Raw genomic sequence first — 23,725 nt, forward strand, 5'->3', positions numbered from 1 at the left:
ATTGGGGAGAAAGCTCTTCACAGCTGCCCTTTGGGCAGGACATAACAAGCTCTGACTTGGCAGGACAGAGTCTCCCCCACTTTCATTATCTTTCCCTGACTTCCCTCCTTCTCCCCAAATCCTCCCAGTCTTTGCTACCACAGTCAGTGGTGCATCCCAGCACTTAGGACACCCCTCCCCGCTTCCTCCCCTGCCTCTTCCTGTACTGGGCAGGTTATTTGAGAGAGGACCCACAGGAAGCCTTTCTGACCAGGTGAGTATTGCAAATTCTTGCTCCTTGTTCCTTGCTCTTCCCTGTAGTGTCTATCTCAGGCCTTTTAAACTGAGAGAACAGACACTGAAGGCCCAAACCTTTAAATCCTGCCCAAATTGGAGATGAGCTACCCTGCATATGTATTGGGTAGTGAGGTCAGCCTTAGATGTCAAGTCTTAATGATGATTCTTTTGAATAACATTTTCATTTGAAAACCAGTTGAATTTTCATATCAGTCTTATGAGGAAGCCAGGGCAGGAGTTCATATTCCCACCTTACGGTTGAGAAAACAGGTTCAGAAAGGTAAAATCCCTTAGCTAGTAAGTAGTGGAGCTAAAACATGAACCCAGGTTTTCTGACTCCAGATCCTGTGTGCTTTCCAGTACTTCCAGACTGTGTGTCCTATGCCTAGGGGATGAGGAGTTAATATGGGCATAGGGAGAGTTTGAAGTCAGCTGTTTGGGCCCCATCTCTCTATTTCTTAAAATCCTAGCACTGTACTGTTGCAGGGACTCTGAAGACATTTCCCAGGGTATGTGCATGGGGTGTTGGATGTGGACTTGAGGGGCTTCTAAAGCCCTGTAGTGAGTTGTGTGTGTATGGGTTGGGTGTTTGCCAGGTTAAAAGGTGTGACGTGGCTAGAGGTCTGGGAAGGCATGAATGGGGTGCTGAGCTGCTTTTGGTGCACCTCTGGTCTTGCACTATGCTGGAATAACCCAACTCCCTTTTCTCCTCTGTACCCACTCAGGACTGGCAGCCACCCTTTGCTGTAGAAGTGGACAACTTCAGGTTTACTCCCCGAATCCAGAGGCTGAATGAACTAGAGGTAAGATGACTAGCAACTGGTGGTGGGGTTGGGAGAATGGATACCTGAGCTCTGATCCCACTTCCCTCCTACCTTCTCTGTCTAAGGTACTTTACCTAACTAGGCCTTTATTCTCTCTTCTGTGAAATTGCCTGGAGGGCATGGAGGAAGCTTTAGAGCTCTGAATATAACCTAGGGCAGGAGCATTTAGCATCCCAAATCTGATAGCCCCAAGGCTGGGGGTGGCCCTTTTCCACAAAGGTTTGCTACTTCTGAAGCTCCCCAGTCAACTAACCTACCCTGCTTGGGTCAACAAAAGAGAAACATGGGGCTGGTTGAGACCCTTTCTTGCTTGGCCAGCTGAATGTGTCCTCATCTATCCAATTCATCTACAGCCCTGTGCTTCCTACCTTTCTTCCATGGTGCTTGGTAAGGTGGGAGGTGAGGTAGATGGGCAGGAACAACACAAGAACTGGTCTGTGAGGAAGCTGGAATGGTTACAAACTTGGACAGAGGGTCAGGCAGGTAGGCTTTTCCCTCTCCTTTATGTTCCATACAGGAAATCTAGGCCCTTTGCATGGGTAAGATGAGGTTCTCCACTAAGCACTTGAGAATGCCCCAGGGCAATGAGAGTAGATGCCCTCAAGCCAGTTCCAGAGGTAAAGTTCTGGAGTTTCCCATGGAAGGTGTAGGGTAGAGGTGTGCTACCACTCCTCTCCCTCATTATTATGTATCCTCAAGCCTTACTAGATGTCTGGGGGTGTGGGGGTGACTATTAGGCCCAACCGAATACCCGTTACCTAAAAGCGTTCTTGTCTTCTCTACCACAGTTCCTCAGCCTTGGCACTATTGACATTTTGGGCCAGGTAATTTTTTGTCGTGGAGGGCTGTCCTGTGCATTTTAGGATGTCTGTCAGCATCCCTGGCCTCTACCCACATAGTACCCTCTCCCGGTTATGGCAACCAAAAATGTCTCTAGGCATTACTTAAATGTCCCCTGGAGGGCAAAATTGCCCCTCATTGAGAATCACTGTTCTAGAGTCGGTCTAGGTGCTGTGCTGGTCAGGGCAAAAATCATCTCTTGTATGGGGTACAAGGTCCTTAGAGAAACGGATCTGACCAGGTCTGCTGGGGTATAGCTAGGACAAGGTGTAGCCTACCATGGGACAGGGGCAGGTTTTCTAGAGAGATAGTGCTGGCTAATGAGGGGGAGGGACAGGGATGGGCCAAGGTTGGAAAGCTAAGGGGTTGAGGTGGAGGGAGTAGGGTTCCTGGCCCCTTAGGGATTCTCATAGCAAAGGAGCCATAGGCTGTTCCTTTCCACAAATAGACCTTACTTTTCCTCATCTGTGAAAGAACTGTCCCTGTTTCCCCCTAATGGGATCAGAGCAAGGTAATGAATGATAATGACTCACCCAGTTCTCCCTAGAACTAGGCCTTCTGATTAGGGTGAGGTGGTTATAGACTTGGGGCCTTGGGGAGTCCTTCTTGGGTCACTGGGATTTCGGGAAAGCATGGTACATGCCTTGTTCCTAGAATCTTTGGCCCACATTGGTTCCTGGGTAGGCCAGGTGGCAGTGCTGCTTTGGTACACCATCTCAGTTCTTTAGGCCATTCTATCTTTAGCATACACTCTCACCCTTCAGCTACCATGGAACAAATTTCATGGTGCATGTGAAGAGGTGAATGTTTTCTTTTGGAGCCTTCATTCTCTGAAACATGCCTGGAGCTTAGATTTAATTCCAAAGTTCCAGAGGGCATTCACTGTTCCTCTCATAAGTCTACCCTTCTGGGGTGAGTGGACTGGGCAGTTTTTTATTTCCCTCATAATCAGAAAACGGGTCCAGAGAATAGAACTGACTTACTCAAGACTATACAGCAGATTATTAGCAGAGGAAAAGCAAATACGTACGTTATTTGACACTCAGATCTCTTGGTACCTGCTGTGTGACTTGAGGAAGCAGGGACTCTCTGTAAAAGAAATGACAATACTTCTACAGCCCTGTCAGGGAGATTGAGAAAGAGTATATGTAAAGCTTTGGCTGTTATGACTCTACCTGCTCTGTTTTGGGACCTTGGGCTTCTCCTGTTGCCTGGAAGGTGGCAAAGATAAGAGAGGTGGGCGAGGTGCTACCTAGAGTTGGGGATCCAGTTCACTGGGAGAGGCCCTGGGTAGTGGGCTGCTCTGCATCCCTTCTCCTCCCCTAAGATTAGGCCAGAAGATAGGGGTCAGGTAGAGGGGGAGGCCGGCCTCTCTGAGCCATTTTTTCTCCAGGCCCAGACGAGAGTGAAACTGAACTACTTGGATCAGATTGCCAAATTCTGGGAAATCCAGGGCTCCTCCTTAAAGATTCCCAATGTAGAACGGCGGATCTTGGACCTCTACAGCCTCAGCAAAGTAAGAACAGGTTTTTCTCAAACCCCTCCCCACCCCACACCTTAATATCCTTGGTACTCTGGGGGCCACCTTGGTTTGGATATTGGATCTCTAGGCTACAGTGGAAGGGGCACAGCCTGGTAGCACACAAGCTGTCATCAGAACTTCTTGGCATCTCTTGGCTGCAATTTGAGTCTGAGTGGTGGAGGTAGGAGGGGGTAGCCTCCAGTGAAGTGAGGGGCTGGAGTTGTCCTCGTTGTCCTTTCTGTACATACATACAGCACATCCACGTCCCTTTCTGCTTGTCCTTACAGATCGTGGTGGAGGAAGGTGGCTATGAAGCCATCTGCAAGGACCGTCGATGGGCTCGGGTGGCCCAACGCCTCAACTACCCGCCAGGCAAAAACATTGGCTCCCTGCTACGCTCCCACTATGAACGCATCGTTTACCCCTATGAGATGTACCAGTCTGGAGCCAACCTGGTGGTAAGGATGCCGAGCCAGGGTGGGAGTAGGCTTTCCCCTGCCAGATGCAAATTTCCACACTTGTTCTTAATGGAACTGGTTCAGTGGAGTGGACTGGAGACCTGGAGAGGTCTGGGAAGAGATGGAGTTTGGTTTAGTTGGGGAGATGGTTGCGGGGAGGTGGTTGGAAGGAGGGATGGCATAAGCAGAGGCATGAGAAGAATTCCCAAAGTGTGTGCTGGTGTCAGTGGCCAGTTGAGCAGGGCCTGTTGGGTGGGCGGGTGGCGGGCGGTGTGAAACCACGGCTTTGGTTGCTATTGGGTGAGGGTAAAGGGAGGTCCTTGCTGTTGGGAGCTGGGGCCCCATGTCCTGACCCTTACCCCTCACCTGTCCCCAGCAGTGCAACACACGTCCATTTGATAATGAGGAGAAGGACAAGGAATACAAACCCCACAGTATCCCCCTTCGACAGTCTGTGCAGCCCTCCAAGTTCAACAGCTATGGCCGGCGAGCCAAGAGACTACAGCCTGATGTGAGTACTTCCCTTCTTCTAACTTGGAGCTTTGGTGGTGAAGAGAGTCCTCTCCCTTCCCTCTGACCAAGGTTCTCTTCCCTGTTCCACTCTCCCTTCTCTTGGTTCTCTGAGTTCTGAGCAGTAGTGTGCCTCTTTCTGGCTTCACTCTTGCTCTTCCTCTACTCTCAGCTGAGCTTCTGAGCTGGGTTTTGATCTGTTTGTATAATATCTTTCCTATGTCTGGTGTTCTTGCCTGCCTTGTTCCTTTCCTGACTCACTCTGCTCATAGGGGAAGAACTCTTCTTTTTCTTCTTATAACTAAATCTTAGCCTCAGGAAGAAGCTTATGTGCTGGCATTCTTCTGGGCATTGGGGATACAACAGAGAACAAGATACACACTGTCCCTGGGCTCACCGAAGCATGTAATTTACCAGATCATATTAGTTACTGCCATTTATTGGTAGATTCAAATACTTAGATTTCTTTATATATGTTTTCCTCAAACCCCTTGTAACTGTGAGATAGGAGTTAATGTTCTCATTTTACAGTTGGAAAAACTGAGATCCCATCTTAATTCCATTCCAAGAGAGGAATGAGGAGGGAGTTCACTTACCCTCAGTCTCCAAAAAGCAATCTGAATTCTTGCCTGGGCCTACCTATGCCTCCACCCTGGCATGAACTCATGTGATAGAGTCCAAGCTGTTGTTCTTTTAGGATGGGGCAGTCTGCCCAAGATAGTCTTGATTCATTTCCTTCTTTCCTTCCAGCCGGAACCCACAGAGGAAGACATTGAAAAGAATCCTGAGCTGAAGAAGCTTCAGATCTATGGGGCAGGCCCCAAGATGATGGGCCTGGGCCTCATGGCCAAGGATAAGACTCTGCGGAAAAAAGGTGAGGCCTGACAGGCTGGGGCAGTGTGAAGAATGGCCTCACCAGGGGAGAGGAGCCTGGGCCGCGACTGTTCAGACTTGTACTTTAGAGGCATTCTCCTCTCTCCCAGATAAGGAAGGGCCCGAGTGCCCCCCCACCATAGTGGTGAAGGAGGAGTCAGGCGGGGACGTGAAGGTGGAGTCACCCTCACCCAAGACCTTCCTGGAGAGCAAGGAGGAGCTGAGTCACAGCCCAGAGCCCTGCACCAAGATGACCATGAGGCTGCGGAGGAACCACAGCAATGCCCAGTTTGTAAGGACCTAGCCCTGCCTTCCTAATGCTCTGCTTCTCATCCCTTCAACGAGCATTTCCCCAGCATGGCACTGGACCAGGTGGCATTAAGCAGAAAAGTGGGCCTGGTGGGCCCTGCCCTCAGGTAGCTCACTTAATTGGGGAAACAAGGCCAACTCACATGGAACAAAGAACAAGAAAGGGTGATCAAGTGCTGTCAACATGAAGTGCTGGAAGGGTGCAGAGGAGGAGACTCCCTCTCCATTGCTTCAGGATAAAGGCTAAGCTCCTCATTACAATGCATGATCCAGTCCCTGCAGACCTCTAGCCTCATTCCCCAGCACTGCCCACCTTACTCCTTCTGCTATAGCCACACTGAACTACTTGTAGGTATGTTTGTTTTTTTGCCGAGATGTGCCATGCTTTCTTTCCCCATCCTTTGTACATGCTGTTTCTTCTGCCTGGAAGAGTTTTCCCCTGTGCTCTGCCCCATTGCCAAATTCCAGTTTGCCTTCAGGTCTCAGTTTCAAGTGTCACCGTTTCAGTGAAGTTCTTCTCAAGGCTGTTCCTCCTTATCTCCAGCTGATTCGAGTGCTTCCTCCTTTAGGTTTCCATAGTACCCTTTTATGGGCTGCTATTGGCAGTTTCCACACTGCCCTTTAATTTTTATGAACTTGTGCCTCTGGAGTACTGTATGCCTTTAGAAGGCAGATGCCATGTCTTATTTATCGCTGTACTGAAGAGTCCAGCATAATGTTGAACACATAAGTGTTCAGTAAGTATTGAATGAATAAAAATGGGGGATTCAGGACTGAATGATAAAGACTCTGCTGTCACAGCTCTACAGTTAGTTTATTTGCGGAGGTGGTACGTGCATGCAGTTAAATTCCAGGCCTAGCATGACTAACCTGTACAGGGCCATGAATGATCCAGCCAGCAGGCAAGGTGGGTTTCTAATGGAGATCTTTGTGGACTAGGGTGCTGTCTGGAGGAGTCTGATGTTTGAAAGGCTGGACAGGGCTTAGGTTGATGAACTGTTGCCTCCCTCCCCTGGCAGATTGAGTCATATGTATGCCGAATGTGTTCCCGAGGGGATGAGGACGACAAGCTCCTGCTGTGTGATGGCTGTGATGACAACTACCACATCTTCTGCTTGCTGCCTCCTTTGCCTGAGATTCCCAAGGGTGTCTGGCGGTGCCCAAAGTGTGTCATGGCGGTAAGGACTTCCCAGCCCCAGTCTATGTCTGCCTCATAGGCTATCCTTGCCTTCCTTCATCCGGTCTTATTGAAAGCAGCCTTCTAGCTCAGCCACAGTCTTATGTTTTGGGTCCCTGGGGTGGGGCTAGGTTGGGCAGAACTTTGGGAGAAAGAAAAGGAGGACACTCAGCCTGTGTTCTCTGGGAGCTCTCAGACCACCCCGGGAGGTGAGAGTCATGATTAGACAGATCATATGTGATGACATATAATCAAATGTTAAATTGTGTGTTAGAAATTCAGATGTAGAAGTTCAGAGGACAGGAAAGTGACTAAGGGTAGTAATCAGGGAAGGTGTCAGCAATGAGATTTGGAGGACAGGAATATGAAAAAAAATGTTCTTTTGATTTCCAAGTTTTTTATTCTTTGTTTCTTTTAGAAAGCTTGGAAAATAGACAAATTACCTATCATCTCACCACCTAGAGACAACCATTGTTAATAGTCTGGTATATTTTCTTCTCATCTTTTCGTTGTTGCGTATATATAGCTATCTTTAACAAGTTTGGGATCTTACTGTATATTTTCATTTGTTACTTTATAATCATTTTTCTATATTATTAAATTTATTCATGGGTATGATTTTTTTCTTTCCTTGTAGGGGGTCCATCATGTGGGTATAATATTTATTTAGGTATTTTCCTTCTGTTGTGATAATTAGATTGGTTTGCAGTGTTGTAGATTTTAACTACAAGAGGTGGGCAGGCTTTCTAGACTGGGGGATGGAGGAGTGCAGGAGTAAGGATACATGGGGATAGTGTACCTAGTGCAAGAGAGGCAGTGAGGAGAGCAGCTGTAGCAGCAGTGAGGGCTAAGAGGCCTGGGAAGTCTTTCAGTTCCATTTCATGAGCCTCCTACCTTGATCCAAATTCCGGGTGCTTGTCTACATCTCTCCCTCGGTTTCTGGAGAGTAGACGCTGACAGTTTCTTGCCCTGTCAACTGTGGTCATAGAGACCAGGTGTGCACGTGCACACACACTAGACACACACAAATGAGGAAAGAGACCAGGGCAGTGCATAATTGCCTTGGTAGTGGTGGGGATTCCTTTAGGGAGGAGTTTGGATACCAAAAGTATCATAGACAACAGACTGTCAGGTCTACTTGGCTCTCTTCTCCAAGTGGTTGTGGGCCAGTGGACCAGATTGACTTTTAGTTTTCAGACATGAGCAGAAGGTGTGTCTGACTGGGGTACATACATCTCTCATCTAAAACCACGAACATAGATACAAGGTGAGTTAGACACACGTCCTGTCTTCTGAGACAGTGTAAAGAACAGGAATAGTGTGGGGTTTGACACTAGGAGTTGGTGCCTTCGTTTCCCATCCTCCAAGCTACTAGAATATTCAGTGTCATTTTCCCAGGTCTGTAGTTCCAGTCTGGGCATAAAACTTCTCTAAGCATCCTGTATAAAGTCACATTTTATCTTGAGAGAAAAAATAGTGGCAGAAGAGCATGGGGTAGCATATTTAAGTCGGAGCCCATGGTTTAGATAGTAAAGTCCTAAAGGAAGAGAAGAGCAAGAGCATGGTAGAAGTGCATGTGGGGAATGAAGAGACGAACTGTGCTCAAGTGCTAGGAGGAAAAGGTAGAGCTATACGTGAGACCTGCCTCAGGGGCCTTCAGTACAGACCTAGGGCTGTTCTCCTTCTGACTCCTACCCCATATTCCAGCTCCGCTTTTGAGGATTCTCCACCTCTTTGCCTCTGCCTTGGTGACGTGTTCTCCTTTGGGTTTCAGGAGTGTAAGCGCCCCCCCGAAGCCTTTGGCTTTGAGCAGGCTACCCGGGAATACACTCTGCAGAGCTTTGGCGAGATGGCTGACTCCTTTAAAGCCGATTACTTCAACATGCCCGTACACGTAGGTGATGGAGGGCTGGGGTAGTGTCAGGGCTAGGGTCATAGGTGCCTGATGGTCAATAGCTCTCCTGGGTCAGTGGGGCCAGGATATGATGGGCCATGGTCATCTGCTACCCCTGTTCCTTAGATGGTGCCCACAGAACTCGTGGAGAAGGAATTCTGGCGGCTGGTGAATAGCATTGAGGAAGATGTGACTGTTGAGTATGGGGCTGACATCCATTCCAAAGAATTTGGTAGCGGTTTCCCCGTCAGTGACAGTAAGCGGCACCTAACCCCTGAGGAGGAGGTGAGTAGGTGATTCATGGTTATGTCAGCTGTGTGACTTAAGCAAGTCGTTTAGTATCTGAAAGACTCAGTATCTCTATAGGATGGGGACTATTATGCCTACCTTATATGGTTGCTGTGAGATGTAGATGGGATGGTATGTGTAAAGAACACAGCCTAATATCTGGCATGGCATCTCCAGCCATGATATTGGCTGTTTTTTTTGTCTGTAGAATGGGGATAGTATCCATTTTACAAATTTTATAAGAATTAAATGAGAAGGTATATGAAGTACCTGGCAGGGTGCCTGGCTCATTCATAAGAAGTGTTCAGGGACTGGGATTGTAAGTTCAGGAAATAATGAGGCCCTAGGCCTGTATCAAGGGAAGGGTGCATTTTGGTCCAGAGCAGGGGCTTTTAACTTGCAGATATTTTGGTGGGTGGGCACATCTATAAACCTCCCTAAAATTGAAGTAAAGTGAAGTGGATTGAAATTTTGTGTGTATGCATTTGATGGAGGCAGGGGGAAGAACACCTATATTATTTCTTAGATGTTTCAGAAAGGTCTATGACCTCGAAATTAAGGTTCCCTGGGTTAAAGATCTCCACTCCTTAGCAAAACTCTCATCCCTTTTCCACAAATACCTGACCTGACAGGAGTATGCTACTAGTGGTTGGAACCTGAATGTGATGCCGGTGCTGGAGCAGTCCGTACTGTGCCACATCAATGCAGATATCTCTGGCATGAAGGTGCCCTGGCTCTACGTGGGCATGGTCTTCTCAGCCTTTTGCTGGCATATTGAGGATCACTGGAGTTACTCCATTAACTACCTCCACTGGTGAGTGGGGTCCTGGAGAACTAGGGAAGCAGTCAGGGTGGGCTCCTTCAGTACCATAGGTGTGTCCACTCTACATGTCTCCTTTCTGCTTGGCCAGGGGTGAGCCGAAGACCTGGTATGGGGTACCTTCACTTGCAGCAGAACATTTGGAAGAGGTGATGAAGAAGCTGACGCCTGAGCTCTTTGATAGCCAGCCTGACCTTCTGCACCAACTTGTCACCCTCATGAATCCCAACACCCTCATGTCCCATGGTGTGCCGGTGAGTGTCCAGGAGATAGGGGCAAGGTGTAGGAATGAGTTAGTGATTTCTCATTCCTATTTTGTCTTAATCAGGCTATAGGTTTGACAGAAATAATAGTGATTAGAGATACAATGTGATGGTGAGCCCTCTGGGCCTGATGTTTGAGGGCAACACCTTAGGGATGGCTTCCACCAGTGGAAAAGGGAAATAGAGGAAGGACTGGGCAAGACAAGTCTCCTTACTCTTAAGGGCACACATCATTTCCATTCACCTCTGGTTAGTCACAGCTTAGTCACATGGCCACATCTAGCTGTGAGGAAAACTGGACAATCTGATTTTTATTAAGGATGGTCATGTACCAGCTACAGATTGGAGGTCATGCTATTAAGAAAGAGGGTGAGAATGAGTATAGGGGGACAACTAGCAGTTTCTGCTATCCTTTCCATATTGTGACCCTTCTTGGAGCAGTGGGTAGGTCTGTTTACTTATTTAACAGGTCAGAGTTCTATGGTGGTAATTAGTTTGCAATATATAAGTGTACCAAATCCACATGTTGTACACCAACATGTTATATGTCAACTATATCTCAGTAAAGCTGGGACGGGGTGGGGGGAAGTAACCTAAAAAAAAAAAGTGCCAATATCTTTCATCATTTAAAAAAAAAAAAGCTGAACCCAGAGTCCTGACTTGTCCTGTTCTCCTTCTCTGTGGACTTCTCTCCCACCGTGGGTATACATCCTGGCTTACCTATAAGGGGCTTTATATTCCTGGGAATTTCTGACATTGAATAGTATCGGCCAGTTTTCTGGTGTGGATCTTAAAATAACCTGATCAACAGTCCTGTAGAAACAGGAATGAGTACATCTTCCACCTCTGCTTTCAGTCTTATTCATTCTGTGCTGCTACTCCTCCCCACTCCCTTCAACCCTGTCCCCCCAAAACCATCCTTGGCTACCTTGCTGCTTAGTCTAGTGCGTGGGACAGTAAGCAGTCAGTACATATTGAATTAATATCTCCTTGAAATCCCTGGTCATCTGTACAGTAGGTCAGTGGTTCTCGCCTGAATTTCTTCTTGCCTTCAGCTTGTTTTGCTATACTATATAATCTATGAGTAATACTTTTTATTACGCATTTTAGTGATACTTAACCAAGGTTTGAGATATCTAGGGAATTAGAGGAAACGCATTCCTTTTCCCTCTCTGCATCACCTCATTTAAGAATTACTGGGAAAAAAAAGAAGAATTACTGGACTCAAGATGTAGAAATGACCAAGGGCCCTTCAAGTTATGCTCTTCACAAGTAGACATTGGGTCTGACCTTTCCTCAGACTCCTTTCTTCCTGACCCACAGCATCAGTTCTTTCCCACAGTGTCAAGGAGAATTATAAGAGTAGAAGAGGATTCTCCTTAAGGATTCAGACAGCTAAGATTCATACATACATACATACATATATATACACACATATATATATTCATTCAATTCTAATCTCTTTTTATTTATTTATTTTTGCGGTACGCGGGCCTCTCACTGTTGTGGCCTCTCCCGTTGAGGAGCACAGGCTCCGGACGCGCAGGCTCAGCGGCCATGGCTCACGGGCCCAGCCGCTCCGCGGCATGTGGGATCTTCCCGGACCGGGGCATGAACCTGTGTCCCCTGCATCGGCAGGTGGACTCTCAACCACTGCACCACCAGGGAAGCCCTAACCTCTTCTTAAAAAAACTTTTATCACAGACTTTTTTGCTTCTACCTTCACAGCATTTCTCCTGCTCATAGCTCCCCAGCTTCTCTGGCCAGCTGCTGTTTCACCACCCCACCCTCTGTCTGCCAGGCCCTTCCTATAGGTAGTTCCCAGCATCTCCAGGCTCTTTGGACTTGGCAGTATCCCCTCAAACCAGGACATCTGATTTTCATATTCATATGTTGGCAGGCTGCAGTTTAGCCAGCTGGAGGTCCCTCAGAGCTGTCTTTGGCCGCGCCCCCCCCTCCACCTCACCCATCTTCCCCTTTGGTGAGAGAGGGCCATTTCTTTTTATAGAGATACATAGTATAAGTATTTTTATTATAAAAGAAACATCCCCCCTTTCCAAAAAATGGCAGTAGAGAGGTCATCTCTATATCCTCCACATTTTGTTACATTTCCATCTTTTTTATGTAAGTTTTGACATGACAGTAATCAGTGTATGGATTTTATAATCTCTTTTGTTACGTTTGATCATCTAGAATGGCATTGTCCAATTTGGTAGCCACTAGCCACATGTGGCTATTGAGCACTTGAAACATGGCTAGTCACAACTGAAATGTACTGACAGTATAAAACATATGTTGGATTTCAAGACATTGTATGAAACAGAGAATGTGAAATATCTCAGTAGTACTTTTGTATACCAGTTACACATTAAAATGATACTATTGTGGATATATTAAATAAAATACATTGAAGTTAATTTCACCTGTTTCTTTTTACTTTTTTAATGTGGCTACTGGAGAATTTAAAAAGTACATATGTGGCTGGCATTATATTACTATTGGACAATGCTGGTCTAGAATAATTTTTTACTTCCTCACCATGAACTGTTTATAACCATCTTTTTTGGAAAACGGCTTTATTGCAGTATAATTTACATACCATAAAAATCATGCATTTTAAATGCACCATTCGGTGAATTTACAGGGTTGTGCTACCATCACCACAATCCAGTTTTAGAACATTTCCATCACCCCAAAAGGATCCCTTGTGCCCTTTTGCAGTCACTCTCCATTCCAACCCCTAGTCCCAGGCAACCACTGATCTGCTAACTCTAAAAATTTTCTTTTTCTAGACAGTTCATATAAATGGAATAATATGTGGTCTTTTTTGTCTGGCTTTTCACTTGGCATAATATTTTTGAGGTTCATCTATGTTATAGCTTGCTTCAGAACTTCATTCCCTTTTGTGATGGAATAATATTATATTGTATGGATATACTACATTTTGTTTGTCCATTCACCAGTTGATGGACTTTCGGGTCATTTTTTAATAGCTGCAGAATGTGAGGAGAGCTTTCTAAAAAAAACTGCATAGGAAACAGTAAAGTGACATTGCCAAAATGAGGGTGCATTAGGTTCTATTTCTGGCTCTGCTACTTGAGGCTTCTGTGGGACTCAGTTTTCACATCTGTAAAATTAAGGCTGGGACTAGATCATTCAGCAAATACTGCTAGAACTCCCTCTGTGTGCAAGGCCTCTGGTCAGCACCCTGAAAGCAAATAAACTAATCCCTGCCTTTAGTCATGTGCAGTTGAGTAGAGGACAAAGGTGAGTAAACAACTGGAATAAAATATTAGAGGTGCTACAAAAGGACAACAGACTGGGTCATTAAGAAGTGGGGGCGGCGGGGGGAGGTCAGGAAAGCATCTGTAGAAGTGGTGACACTTGAAGGAAGAGTAAGAGTTTGCCTGTTGGGGCCGTGGCTTTATCATGTAGATATGGGGATTCAAGTGAGGGGTTCTCAACAGGGACATTACATAATCAGGTTTGCATTTTGGTTGGGGAAGACAATTCTAGTGGTTGGTAATGGGGGCCAGTGCAGTAGTACAAGCAGTAAATACTGATGTTGCCTCTAAGTAGGGAAAGATTTGAGAAGAAAATGTACTGGAGGTGGGAACTGATACATGGCCTGAATAAATGTGCAGATTCAGTATTGTTAGGATGCTGATTCTCTCCTCATTAGTCTAGAACCCTAGCAGATGAATTGTTGGGTTGAAGGCTATAAACATTTTAGGTTTTTGGTTATGTGTCAGCAATTTTGCTTTCCAGAGAGAAGTTATTGGTCCCCATAACAGCACTGTACTTATTTCACTGTGTCTTCATCAGCATGGAATGTTCATTTTAAAAAACTTTGCAAGACTTCTTGGTAAAGACAGCTGATTAACCATACACATGGCTACTTCCATTCCTTACTGAAGCTTCACAAAATGCCACAAAGTGATTTTTTTTAAGGTAAAAAAAAAAATCACAGAGATGGGGAAAACAAGAAAAGAGACAATGATAAACAAAATTCTTGAAACTAGGAAACAAATAAGAAAACTGAATCTTAAGCCAGTTCTGGAATATCTGAGAACCAATCTGATTTATACCTCAGTACCCACCAAGGGTTCAGTAGTTGGTTGCAGCAGACATTCCAGGGAGTAAAGACGAATGGGGTAAAAATAAAGATTGGTTCATATTTATATAAGAAGCTATGGGAGGGACTTCCCTGGTGGCACAGTGGTTAAGAATCCACCTGCCAGTGCAGGGGACATGGGTTCAAGCCCTGGTCTGGGAAGATCCCACATGCTGCGGAGCAACTAAGCCCGTGTGCCACAACTACTGAGCCCGCGTGCCACAACTACTGAGCCCGCATGTCACAACTACTGAAGCCCATGCGCCTAGAGCCTGTGCTCCGCAACAAGAGAAGCCACCGCAATAAGAAGCCCAAGCACCACAACAAAGAGTAGCCCACGCGCAGCAACGAAGACCCAAAGCAGCCATAAATAAATAAATAAATAAGTACATTTTAAAAAAAGCAGCAGCTATGGGATCCCCACCCACACTGGGCAGCTGGAAACGTGACCCTCCCTCACTCTAGCAAAAGACTGTGAGATTTACTTTCAAAGAGGTTGAAATAGATCTCTGGATTGAGGTCTTCTAGGTACAGTTGAGAGTAGGAGTATAGTGAAACTAGTAGGATTCACTGTATACCTACTGAATGCTGAGGTTCCCAGCCATCTTCCTCCACTTGGCTCTTAGAACAATAGCAAGCCAGACCTTTTTCCTTCAGGCAAAAAAATAGGAGTTTTCTCTGGGGAATCTGACTGGCCCAAAAGGAAAGACCTAGAGTTTCCCAAACTAAGTGGCTTCACTCTACAGTGGCTCACAGTTGACAAACTTCACCTCTGTACTCAGAACTTTCATTCAGCCTTTTCATTTCTTACTCTTGAATATAACTAGATAGCCACAGATTAACAGACAACTGAGAAAATTCTAGAATAAACAAAGTAGAACCAAATGGTAAGAAAGCAGCTTGGACAAACAGAGGCTAGGCAGGGAGACGTAAACTTCAAAAAGAAAAGGAAAAGAAACCTTATTAATACCTTCAGGGATGAGCATATATTGCAAACATAAAATAAGAACAGGATGCTATTTTAAAAGAACATGCTGAGAACGAAAATTAAAATTAAGATAGCAAAAGTGGAAGACGAAAAAAACAATAAAAATCTTAGAAGATAAACAGTTTAGGAAATCTCCCAGAAAATAGAATAGAAAGATAAAGATGGAAAAAGGTAGAGAAAGTTAGAGAATTTGTTCTGGGGGTTCAATATTCAAATAATTCTCTTTGAAAAGAGAATAAATGAAAACTGAAAGGATCAAATTGTTAAGAAATTGTTCAAGAAAATTTCCCTGAACTGAATGACAGTTTCCAGAATCAGAGGGCCTACCCAGTACATGAATGCAAATAGATCCACACCAAGGTATACCTGGTGAATTTTCATATCAAACAATGGGACCAGAAGACTCCTACAAGCTTTCTGAGAGAGAAAACAGGTTTCATTCAAAACATTAGGAGTCAGAATAGCTTTAGACTTTTCAAAAGCAACACTGGAATCTAGAAGACTAGAGCCGTGCCTTCAAAATTATTTTCTTTCTTTCTTTCTTTTTTTTTTTTCAAAATGATTTTCAACTTAGAATTTTATGTGCAGTCAGATTATCAAGGTTGAGAGTAGAATAGAGGCATTTTTTTTAAAAGTTCTTCCCACCGTTTCTCAGGAAGCTGTTGGATGACGTGCTTAAGCACAGCAAAGGAACAAACCAAGAAAGAGGAAGACATGGGATCTAGGAAACAGGAGATCTGTTGTGGGAGAGTGACAATCCAGGGAGGGCAGCTGGTCCCAATTGAAACAGATCATAAGGCTCCATGAGAGACTGCTACGGAAAGGTGAAAAGTGATAGGAGAGAGGAAAGTTGGACACTTGTCCAAAAGGTTGGGATTAAATTACTAATACATACACAGAAAACTAAGCAAATTGACACATAGGAGGCTATTTTTAATATAGTCTAGAAGCATGTTATTTAGGGAAGCCCCAGGTCTGCTGATTTTATAACAAATCTTATAGAACCACTTGGTTCTTGAAACTGCTTACATGACTGGTAACAAAAATTAATGAAAAAACACGTCCAGCTTAATGAAAAGTGATATTTTGAATTTTTAAAAAATTATTAGGGGGCCTCCCTGGTGGCGCAGTGGTTGAGAGTCTGCCTGCTAATGCAGGGGACACGGGTTTGTGCCCCGGTCCGGGAAGATCCCACATGCCGCGGAGTGGCTAGGCCCGTGAGCCATGGCCACTGAGCCTGCGCGTCCGGAGCCTGTGCTCCGCAACGGGAGAGGCCACAGCAGTGAGAGGCCTGCGTACCGCAAAAAAAAAAAAAAATTATTAGGGAAGTTGAAATATTTTGGTATGTGTACATTTCCTGCTTTTGACTCAAATTTTCCTGTCATCACAAATCAAAACCTTGAGAGCAGAGACCAATGGTCCTTTCTTTTGGAGTTGGAGGGTCTGGGAATCTGTTGTCAGACTGTGTTCCCTGAGACTTTCCTTCCTCTCCTTAAGAACCCTGGACTTAGATCTCTGTCTCAATGACCTTGGCTTTTCTTCCTCAGGTTGTCCGCACAAACCAGTGTGCAGGAGAATTTGTCATTACCTTCCCTCGTGCTTACCACAGTGGCTTTAACCAAGGCTACAACTTTGCTGAGGCTGTCAACTTTTGCACTGCTGACTGGGTGAGTCTGGAGTGTGATGGGATGGCAGGGAGAAGCAGGAGGGTTGTGGGGAGGCTGAGGCACCATCGCCTCCAGACTTGCCATACTCAACCTTGAACCTGTCCACAGCTGCCAGCTGGGCGCCAGTGCATTGAGCACTACCGCCGGCTCCGAAGATACTGTGTCTTCTCCCATGAGGAACTCATCTGCAAGATGGCTGCCTGTCCAGAGAAGCTGGACCTGAACCTGGCAGCAGCTGTGCATAAGGAGATGTTCATCATGGTTCAGGAGGAGCGGCGTCTACGAAAGGCCCTGCTAGAGAAGGTGGGTGGTGGGGAGAGTGCCCTGGATTGGGTACCCTAGTCTGGCAGAGGTAGGGGGGAGGAAGAAGTAGAAGATGTAGCCACTTCTCTTAGGGAGTAGTGAAAAGAACTAGACACATCTGGGTTGGAAACTACAATTCCATTCTCTACCATTTACTAATAACTGTTAGTAAGTTAATTTACTTCACTGAGCATCAGTATCCCCATCTGAAAAAAAATGGGGATGATAATAGTGCTTTTTTGGGGGATAGTTGAGTGGATTTAAGATGTTTGTTAAGTAAGTGACCCATAGCAGGTGCTGTTATTGCTAATGATGTTATTGCATCATTATTTAAATAACCCAAGACCAACTGACATATGAAACCCCCACTTGCTGGTAAGCTGGATAACCTTTTCAAGTTAGTTAACCTCTCATAGTCTCATTTTCCCACTCTGTAAAATGGGAATAAATACCTCACTTGCAGGGTGGTTGTAAAGCTTGAGTAAGGTGATTTATATCAAAGCATCTATTGCTGCACTTGCAGTGTAGCAGATGCTATTATTGGTAATATTAGTACATGAAGAAAATGATAGAAATATGGAACATTTCTTAAGAAATGCCATCTTATTACACTCATATAGTTCAGTAGCTCAAACTAGGTTAATACTACTGAGTAGAAGGCGGTCTTCCTTTAATAGATTTCTCATAACATGTCAGTTTCATTTGTAGATGAGTGGGACCGCTATTCATGTAGTTCAGCTGCCTTTTTTTTTTTTTTTTTTAATGTGGTACGTGGGCCTCTCACTGTTGTGGCCTCTCCCGTTGCGGAGCACAGGCTCCAGACGTGCAGGCTCAGTGGCCATGGCTCACGGGCCTAGCCGCTCCGCAGCATGTGGGAGCCTCCCAGACCGGGGCACGAACCTGTGTCCCCTGCATCGGCAGGCAGACTCTCAACCACTGCGCCACCAGGGAAGCCCCAGCTGCCTTTTTAAAGCTCCAAACTTGTCCAGTTAGGGAGTTGACTTAGTGAGAGTCCTCCATAGGATTACAAAGGAATGCTGGTCCTGAGGAATCCCTTGCTGGATCCCTTTTCTTAAAATAAGAAAATTTAGGGTAATACTTTCTTATTTTAAAGCTCATTTATAACTTTCCTATGAGCATGGGTTGTAAGGAGAATTGCAGCTATGGTAAGTGTTGGAAGTCTGGGGCCTGTCAGTCTGTGGTATTAGTTGGTGAGCCCCTGGGCTTTTCTAGGCATCATTTGCTCTCTCTGTTCAGTACTGTTATTGAATGATCACTCTGGGGCTGTGCTACACTACAGAAGGAGTCAAAGCAAGGTGGGAAAAGATGTTTCCATCCTAACACTCAGAATTCTCTACACTTGGCCCTTACCTAAGGAGAAGGGTTCTGGACCCCGTAAATTCTGTAAAAGATTTTGTGTGTGTGTGTGTGTGTGTGTGTGTGTGTGTGTGTGTGTGTGTTTGAGTCCTTTTCTGGGGAGAGGGCTCATAGCTTGCATCCAGTTCTCAAAGGAGTCCATGATCCAAGAATACCTAGGGGCTTCATCCTTTTAGCAGCATTCTCTGGCTTCAGAATCAAAATAGGCTGCAGACAGATTCTCACTTTGGGCAAGTTACTCTCTCTGAGACTTAGTTTCCTCCTTAGCAAAATGAGACAGGCCTGTGAAATAGGTATCCTTATCTGAAGATTAGAGCCAATATCAGTAAATATTTGTTGAGCACCTATTCTTTTTTCCCCTCCTGTAGTATGCCCAATTTTTATTCGGATTGTTTGGTTTTTTGCTGTTGAGTTGTATGATTCCTTTATATATTTTGGATATTAACCCTTTAGCAGATAGACAGTTTGCGGATATTCTCTCCCGTTCCATGGGTTGCCTTTTGATTTTGTTGATAGTTTCTTTTGCTGTGCAGATGCTTTTTAGTTTGATGTAGTCCCACTTATTTATTTTTGCTTTTGTTGCTTGTGCTTTTTAGGTATCATGTACAAGAAATCATTGCTAAGACCAATGTCCAGGAACATCTTCCCTATATTTTCTTCTAGGAGTTTTATGGTTTTAGGTCTTATGTTTAAGTCTTTAATCCATTGCAAGTTAATTTTTGTGAGTGATATAAGATAAAGGTCCAGTTTCATTCTTCAGCATATGATTATCCAGTTTTCCCAGGACCAGTTATCAAAGAGACTATCCTTTCCCCATTGAGTATTCTTGGCTTCTTTGCCAAATATTAATTAACTATATATACGAGAGTTTATTTTTGGGCTTAATTCTGTTCCATTGGTCTGTTTTTATGCCATTACCATACTGTTTTGATTACTACAGCCTTGTAATATAGTTTGAAATCAGGAAACTTCATACCCCCAGCTTTGTTTTTCTTTCTCAAGATTACTTTGGCTATTCAGGGCCTTTTGTAGTTCCACTATTCTAAGTGCTAAGATACTTTTCTAGGTCCTTAGTCACTTTACCTTTGTTAATCCTCATAACAACCCAATGACGATAGTACTGTTGTCTCCATTTTACAAAGTAGGGAAACTGAAACCCAGAGAGGTTTAAATAATTTACTCAATATCAACGCAGCTAGGTTTGTAATGTTCAGTGGACTCATCTTATGAGCAGGATTTGTAATGTGCAGAGCGCATTTGTGGCGGAGCGCGATTTGTAATGTACAATGGACTTATGCAGAAGTTAGGTTGGTATAGAAGACAAAAATGTTAGAATCAAAATTTCCCTCTAAAATCCCTAAAATTGCCCATAATGTATAGCATTATATTGTCTTTCAATTACTCAAGGATAGCTGGCTTTTCCTCCATTTTTGGAAGGGATTGCTTTTTCTTCATCTAATCAACAGATAAAGTCATTGGCTTAGGTTTGGAGGCCATGTTTTTTGGGGGGGGGGATTGTATCTTTAAACACTGAACACAAGCACGTAGAGTTTATTTCTCTAAGTTACAGATGTGTGTGCAGTGTGCTGATAAAGCAGCCAGCACAGTGCCTGGAACACAGTGGGCGCTGAGTGCCTGGAAGCTAGCATTATTCCCCAGTACATGGCACTTCTCTTGGCCACTTCCACATATTGCCATCTCTCTGGTGCCTTGGTCCACCACTTTCCTCACCTTCTCTCACCCCGAAGGTCCTTTCTGCTGATCTGAATCTTACCTGATTTTTCTCCCTCTCAGCCCACACTGATCTTACCCTGCTTCATGTGATTCCCCCAGCTTTGAGAGTTTGGACTTCACAAAGGCAGTGTGCTCTGTGGAGTTTTGTCTCCCCCACAGCTCTTAGCACAGATTTGAGTCTAATGTGGGGCTCAGTGAGTCTACTGTGGGGCTCAGTGGTGGCTGAGTTAGGGGTTTCTGCAGCCCTCTTGTTCTATATAATGAACACCCCCAGGGCATCACGGAAGCTGAGCGAGAGGCTTTTGAGCTGCTCCCGGATGATGAGCGCCAGTGCATCAAGTGCAAGACCACGTGCTTTCTATCAGCCCTAGCCTGCTATGACTGCCCAGACGGCCTTGTCTGCCTTTCCCACATCAATGACCTCTGCAAGTGCTCCAGTAGCCGGCAGTATCTGCGGTGAGCAGGGGGCCTACCTGGAGGAAGTGGGCTGAGGAGGGGGATGCAGAACTGGGCCAGATGTGCTCTTCCCTGCCCTCTTCCTCCAGATATCGGTACACCTTGGATGAGCTCCCTGCCATGCTCCATAAGCTGAAGGTCCGGGCTGAGTCCTTTGACACCTGGGCCAACAAAGTGCGAGTGGCCCTGGAGGTGGAGGATGGGCGGAAGCGCAGTGAGTGATGGGGGGACGGAGGGACTCCACAGGCAAGTTCTATTCCCTTTTCTTCTGTACTCCCCCACCCCCTTCCTCTGCCTTTACTCAATACTGCCTACTCCTTGCTGCTCTCATTCTCTCTCCAGGCCTTGAAGAGCTGAGGGCACTGGAGTCTGAGGCCCGTGAGCGGAGATTTCCTAACAGTGAGCTGCTGCAGCGACTAAAGAACTGCCTGAGCGAGGCAGAGGCTTGCGTGTCCCGGGCTCTGGGGCTGGTCAGCGGCCAGGAAGCTGGGTATGGAAGCATGAGGCGTTGGGCACAGGTAGCCTGCTGAGGAGCCAGCACCTAGGAGAAGGACTATGGCGGGGGGAGGGGTGGACTCTGGGTACCATTAGGCAGATGACATCAGCAGGAAGCTGACAAGCACTGCAGTTGGAGGCGTTGGGGAGGGCAAGGAGGCCAGGCAACTAGAATGGAGGGGAGCACCCCAGTGCTAAGAAAGCTAGGAATGTTTCTTTTTATCAGTACCTGAAGGTACTGATTTCAGAGAGGCCGAGGGATTTTGTGGGCAGGGAGGTGTTGTGGGAGGTTTAGGGACAAGAAAAGGACACAGAAGCATAAACTGATCATAGAGTTCACAGTAGAAGATGGATTAAAATTGTCCAGCTTCTGTTACCATCAATTTCTAAGCTTCCCCCACCAAATATATACTATATTCCTATCTTCTAATTCTTTACCCCCATCATATGAACTTGCATGTATCTGAAAACCCTCCCTCTGACCTGGGCATTTGTGGGGAACTGTGAAGTATGAGAGGTCAAGGTGGGCAGGGATGAGGAAAGGTGTTGGGCCTTAGCACAGAGATGGAGGGAGGGGACTGGGTTTGGACTTGAAACCCTACATGTGAAACTCCATAGCCCGTACAGGGTAGCTGGTCTACAGATGACCCTGGCTGAGCTCCGGGCCTTTCTGGACCAGATGAACAACCTGCCTTGTGCCATGCACCAGATTGGGGATGTCAAGGTGAGGAAGGGTGGACTTGAAGTGCTGCTGAGGGATCGGGGTGGGGGGTTGGGGGACCTGAGCAGTAGGCCATTCTTGGCTTCTTTCAAAACTTGCAAGTATTTGGGCAAGACAGGATGCACGTGTGAGAATAGCAGGAGGTAAGAGGCAACGGGTTCTTAGCAAATTGCCTCTTAGAAATGGGATTTGAGGGGCAGGTGACAAGGGTACAGGTACAGGATGCATATAGTCAAGGGAAGGTTTCCTGGTGGAGGTGGAAGAGGAGAAAGGAAGTAACAAGGATGTTTGTGGGCCTGGAAAGCTGAGTCAAGTTCAGGAAGGTAGAGGAGTGGGATGGAGAGGGCAGTGGACACCAGTATGAGTGTAGAGATTGTGAGAAGGCCAAGCATAGCAGAGCATTTTTAGGACAGAGGGTCTCCTGATGCTATACATCAAAATCCTCTGGGGACTTAAATAAAGCACAGGCTCCTGACCAACCCCTATTAAGAATCTCAGGGAGTGGACCCAGAGATCTGCATTTTAACAGATGCCACAGGGTATTCTATCGGGCAGTGAGTGTTGGGAACCACTGCTTAGGGCCTGGCAAAGGAAGAGAGCCCAGCCCGTGCTAGGCTCTCCTCGCAATTACTGGAGGGTAAGGAGGTAGGTAGGGCAGGGGTACGTGGTGGTGGGACTTCTGTGTGAGCCCTGCTGAGGATTTTGTTCTTTATCTGTGTCCTGGTAGGGTATTCTGGAACAGGTGGAAGCCTACCAGGTTGAAGCCCGTGAGGCCCTGGCCTCATTGCCCTCCAGTCCGGGGCTCCTGCAGTCCCTGCTGGAGAGAGGGCGGCAGCTGGGGGTGGAGGTACCTGAGGCCCAGCAGCTCCAGCGGCAGGTGGAACAGGCGCGATGGCTGGATGAGATGAAACGCACACTGGCCCCCTCAGCCCGAAGGGGCACCCTGGCTGTCATGCGGGGACTGTTGGTCGCGGGTGCCAGTGTAGCCCCTAGCCCTGCTGTGGACAAGGCCCGAGCTGAACTGCAGGAGCTACTGACCATTGCTGAACGCTGGGAGGAGAAGGCCCATCTCTGCCTGGAGGCCAGGTGGGTCTAGCTTCTTCCCCTCCCTGCTCTACCGCAACCTTCAAAGTTTAGCAGAGAAGCTGAAGATGATTCCCATGGGTGGCCTTGGGCACCAGACTCCTGTGTTGGTGTATTGACTATCCTCGCCTTTTTTGTTTCCTATCTTTTTTTTTTTTTTTAAACTCCATAGTACACGTAGAGGCAGAGATAGTCTTACGGAGAAGCAGAGATGGACAGATACAGAGCTATATAGAGGACTAGCTCCACAGGCTGACGTGTGCACACACTCACAAGCACAAGTACCAAAAGGCAGATGGACAGGTGTCAGTAGAAAGACACCATGCATGGGACAGTCTGACAAAGTGCAGCACCAGGTTAATACTGCAGGTTGTGTGTGTAGGCACTGCCAACAGGCTGACAGACTGGTGGACAAGCAGAGGCATGGAGGTATGGCAGAAGTTGGGTGCGTGCAATCTGGAGCAAGCAGGGACTGACAGCCATGCGTAGGCAAGATACAAGCAAATAGGCCCAAGCAGCAGCCCCAGGGGCTCATACCGCTGTATCTGGAAGTCAGGCTGGGCTTCTGGTTAGGCAGACCACCCCACACTGAGGCCTCTCTTTTCCCTACCTTTAGGCAGAAGCATCCACCAGCCACGCTTGAGGCCATAATTCATGAGGCAGAAAACATCCCTGTTCACCTGCCCATCCTCCAGGCTCTCAAGGAGGCTCTTGCTAAGGCCCGGGCCTGGAT

At 46.3% G+C, this 23,725-nt stretch overlaps 1 protein-coding gene across 5 annotated transcripts in view; it reads left to right on the plus strand.

Moving 5' to 3' along the window:
* Nucleotides 1-23,725, plus strand: part of KDM5C (lysine demethylase 5C) — a 31,513-nt gene that overhangs the window by 3,978 nt on the left and 3,810 nt on the right. For 2 of the 5 annotated variants that reach the window (XM_024739485.1, XM_024739488.1), the window contains exons 2-20: nucleotides 1,002-1,079; nucleotides 3,334-3,456; nucleotides 3,750-3,920; nucleotides 4,300-4,431; nucleotides 5,181-5,304; nucleotides 5,414-5,595; nucleotides 6,632-6,790; nucleotides 8,564-8,683; nucleotides 8,810-8,968; nucleotides 9,604-9,785; nucleotides 9,883-10,045; nucleotides 16,704-16,823; nucleotides 16,932-17,126; nucleotides 20,512-20,693; nucleotides 20,783-20,907; nucleotides 21,036-21,183; nucleotides 21,807-21,912; nucleotides 22,637-22,995; nucleotides 23,609-23,725. In XM_024739485.1, coding sequence (XP_024595253.1) covers nucleotides 1,002-1,079; nucleotides 3,334-3,456; nucleotides 3,750-3,920; nucleotides 4,300-4,431; nucleotides 5,181-5,304; nucleotides 5,414-5,595; nucleotides 6,632-6,790; nucleotides 8,564-8,683; nucleotides 8,810-8,968; nucleotides 9,604-9,785; nucleotides 9,883-10,045; nucleotides 16,704-16,823; nucleotides 16,932-17,126; nucleotides 20,512-20,693; nucleotides 20,783-20,907; nucleotides 21,036-21,183; nucleotides 21,807-21,912; nucleotides 22,637-22,995; nucleotides 23,609-23,725 — 2,945 coding nt within the window. Of the gene's footprint in view, nucleotides 1-1,001; nucleotides 1,080-3,333; nucleotides 3,457-3,749; nucleotides 3,921-4,296; nucleotides 4,432-5,180; nucleotides 5,305-5,413; nucleotides 5,596-6,631; nucleotides 6,791-8,563; nucleotides 8,684-8,809; nucleotides 8,969-9,603; nucleotides 9,786-9,882; nucleotides 10,046-16,703; nucleotides 16,824-16,931; nucleotides 17,127-20,511; nucleotides 20,694-20,782; nucleotides 20,908-21,035; nucleotides 21,184-21,806; nucleotides 21,913-22,636; nucleotides 22,996-23,608 lie in introns of all 5 variants that reach the window. The other 3 variants (XM_024739484.1, XM_024739486.1, XM_024739487.1) reach the window with 2 other exon arrangements.

The sequence above is a fragment of the Neophocaena asiaeorientalis genome, unplaced genomic scaffold (assembly GCF_003031525.2).
Source record: "Neophocaena asiaeorientalis asiaeorientalis breed wild unplaced genomic scaffold, Neophocaena_asiaeorientalis_V1.1 scaffold822, whole genome shotgun sequence".
NCBI classification, from domain to species: domain Eukaryota; kingdom Metazoa; phylum Chordata; class Mammalia; order Artiodactyla; family Phocoenidae; genus Neophocaena; species Neophocaena asiaeorientalis.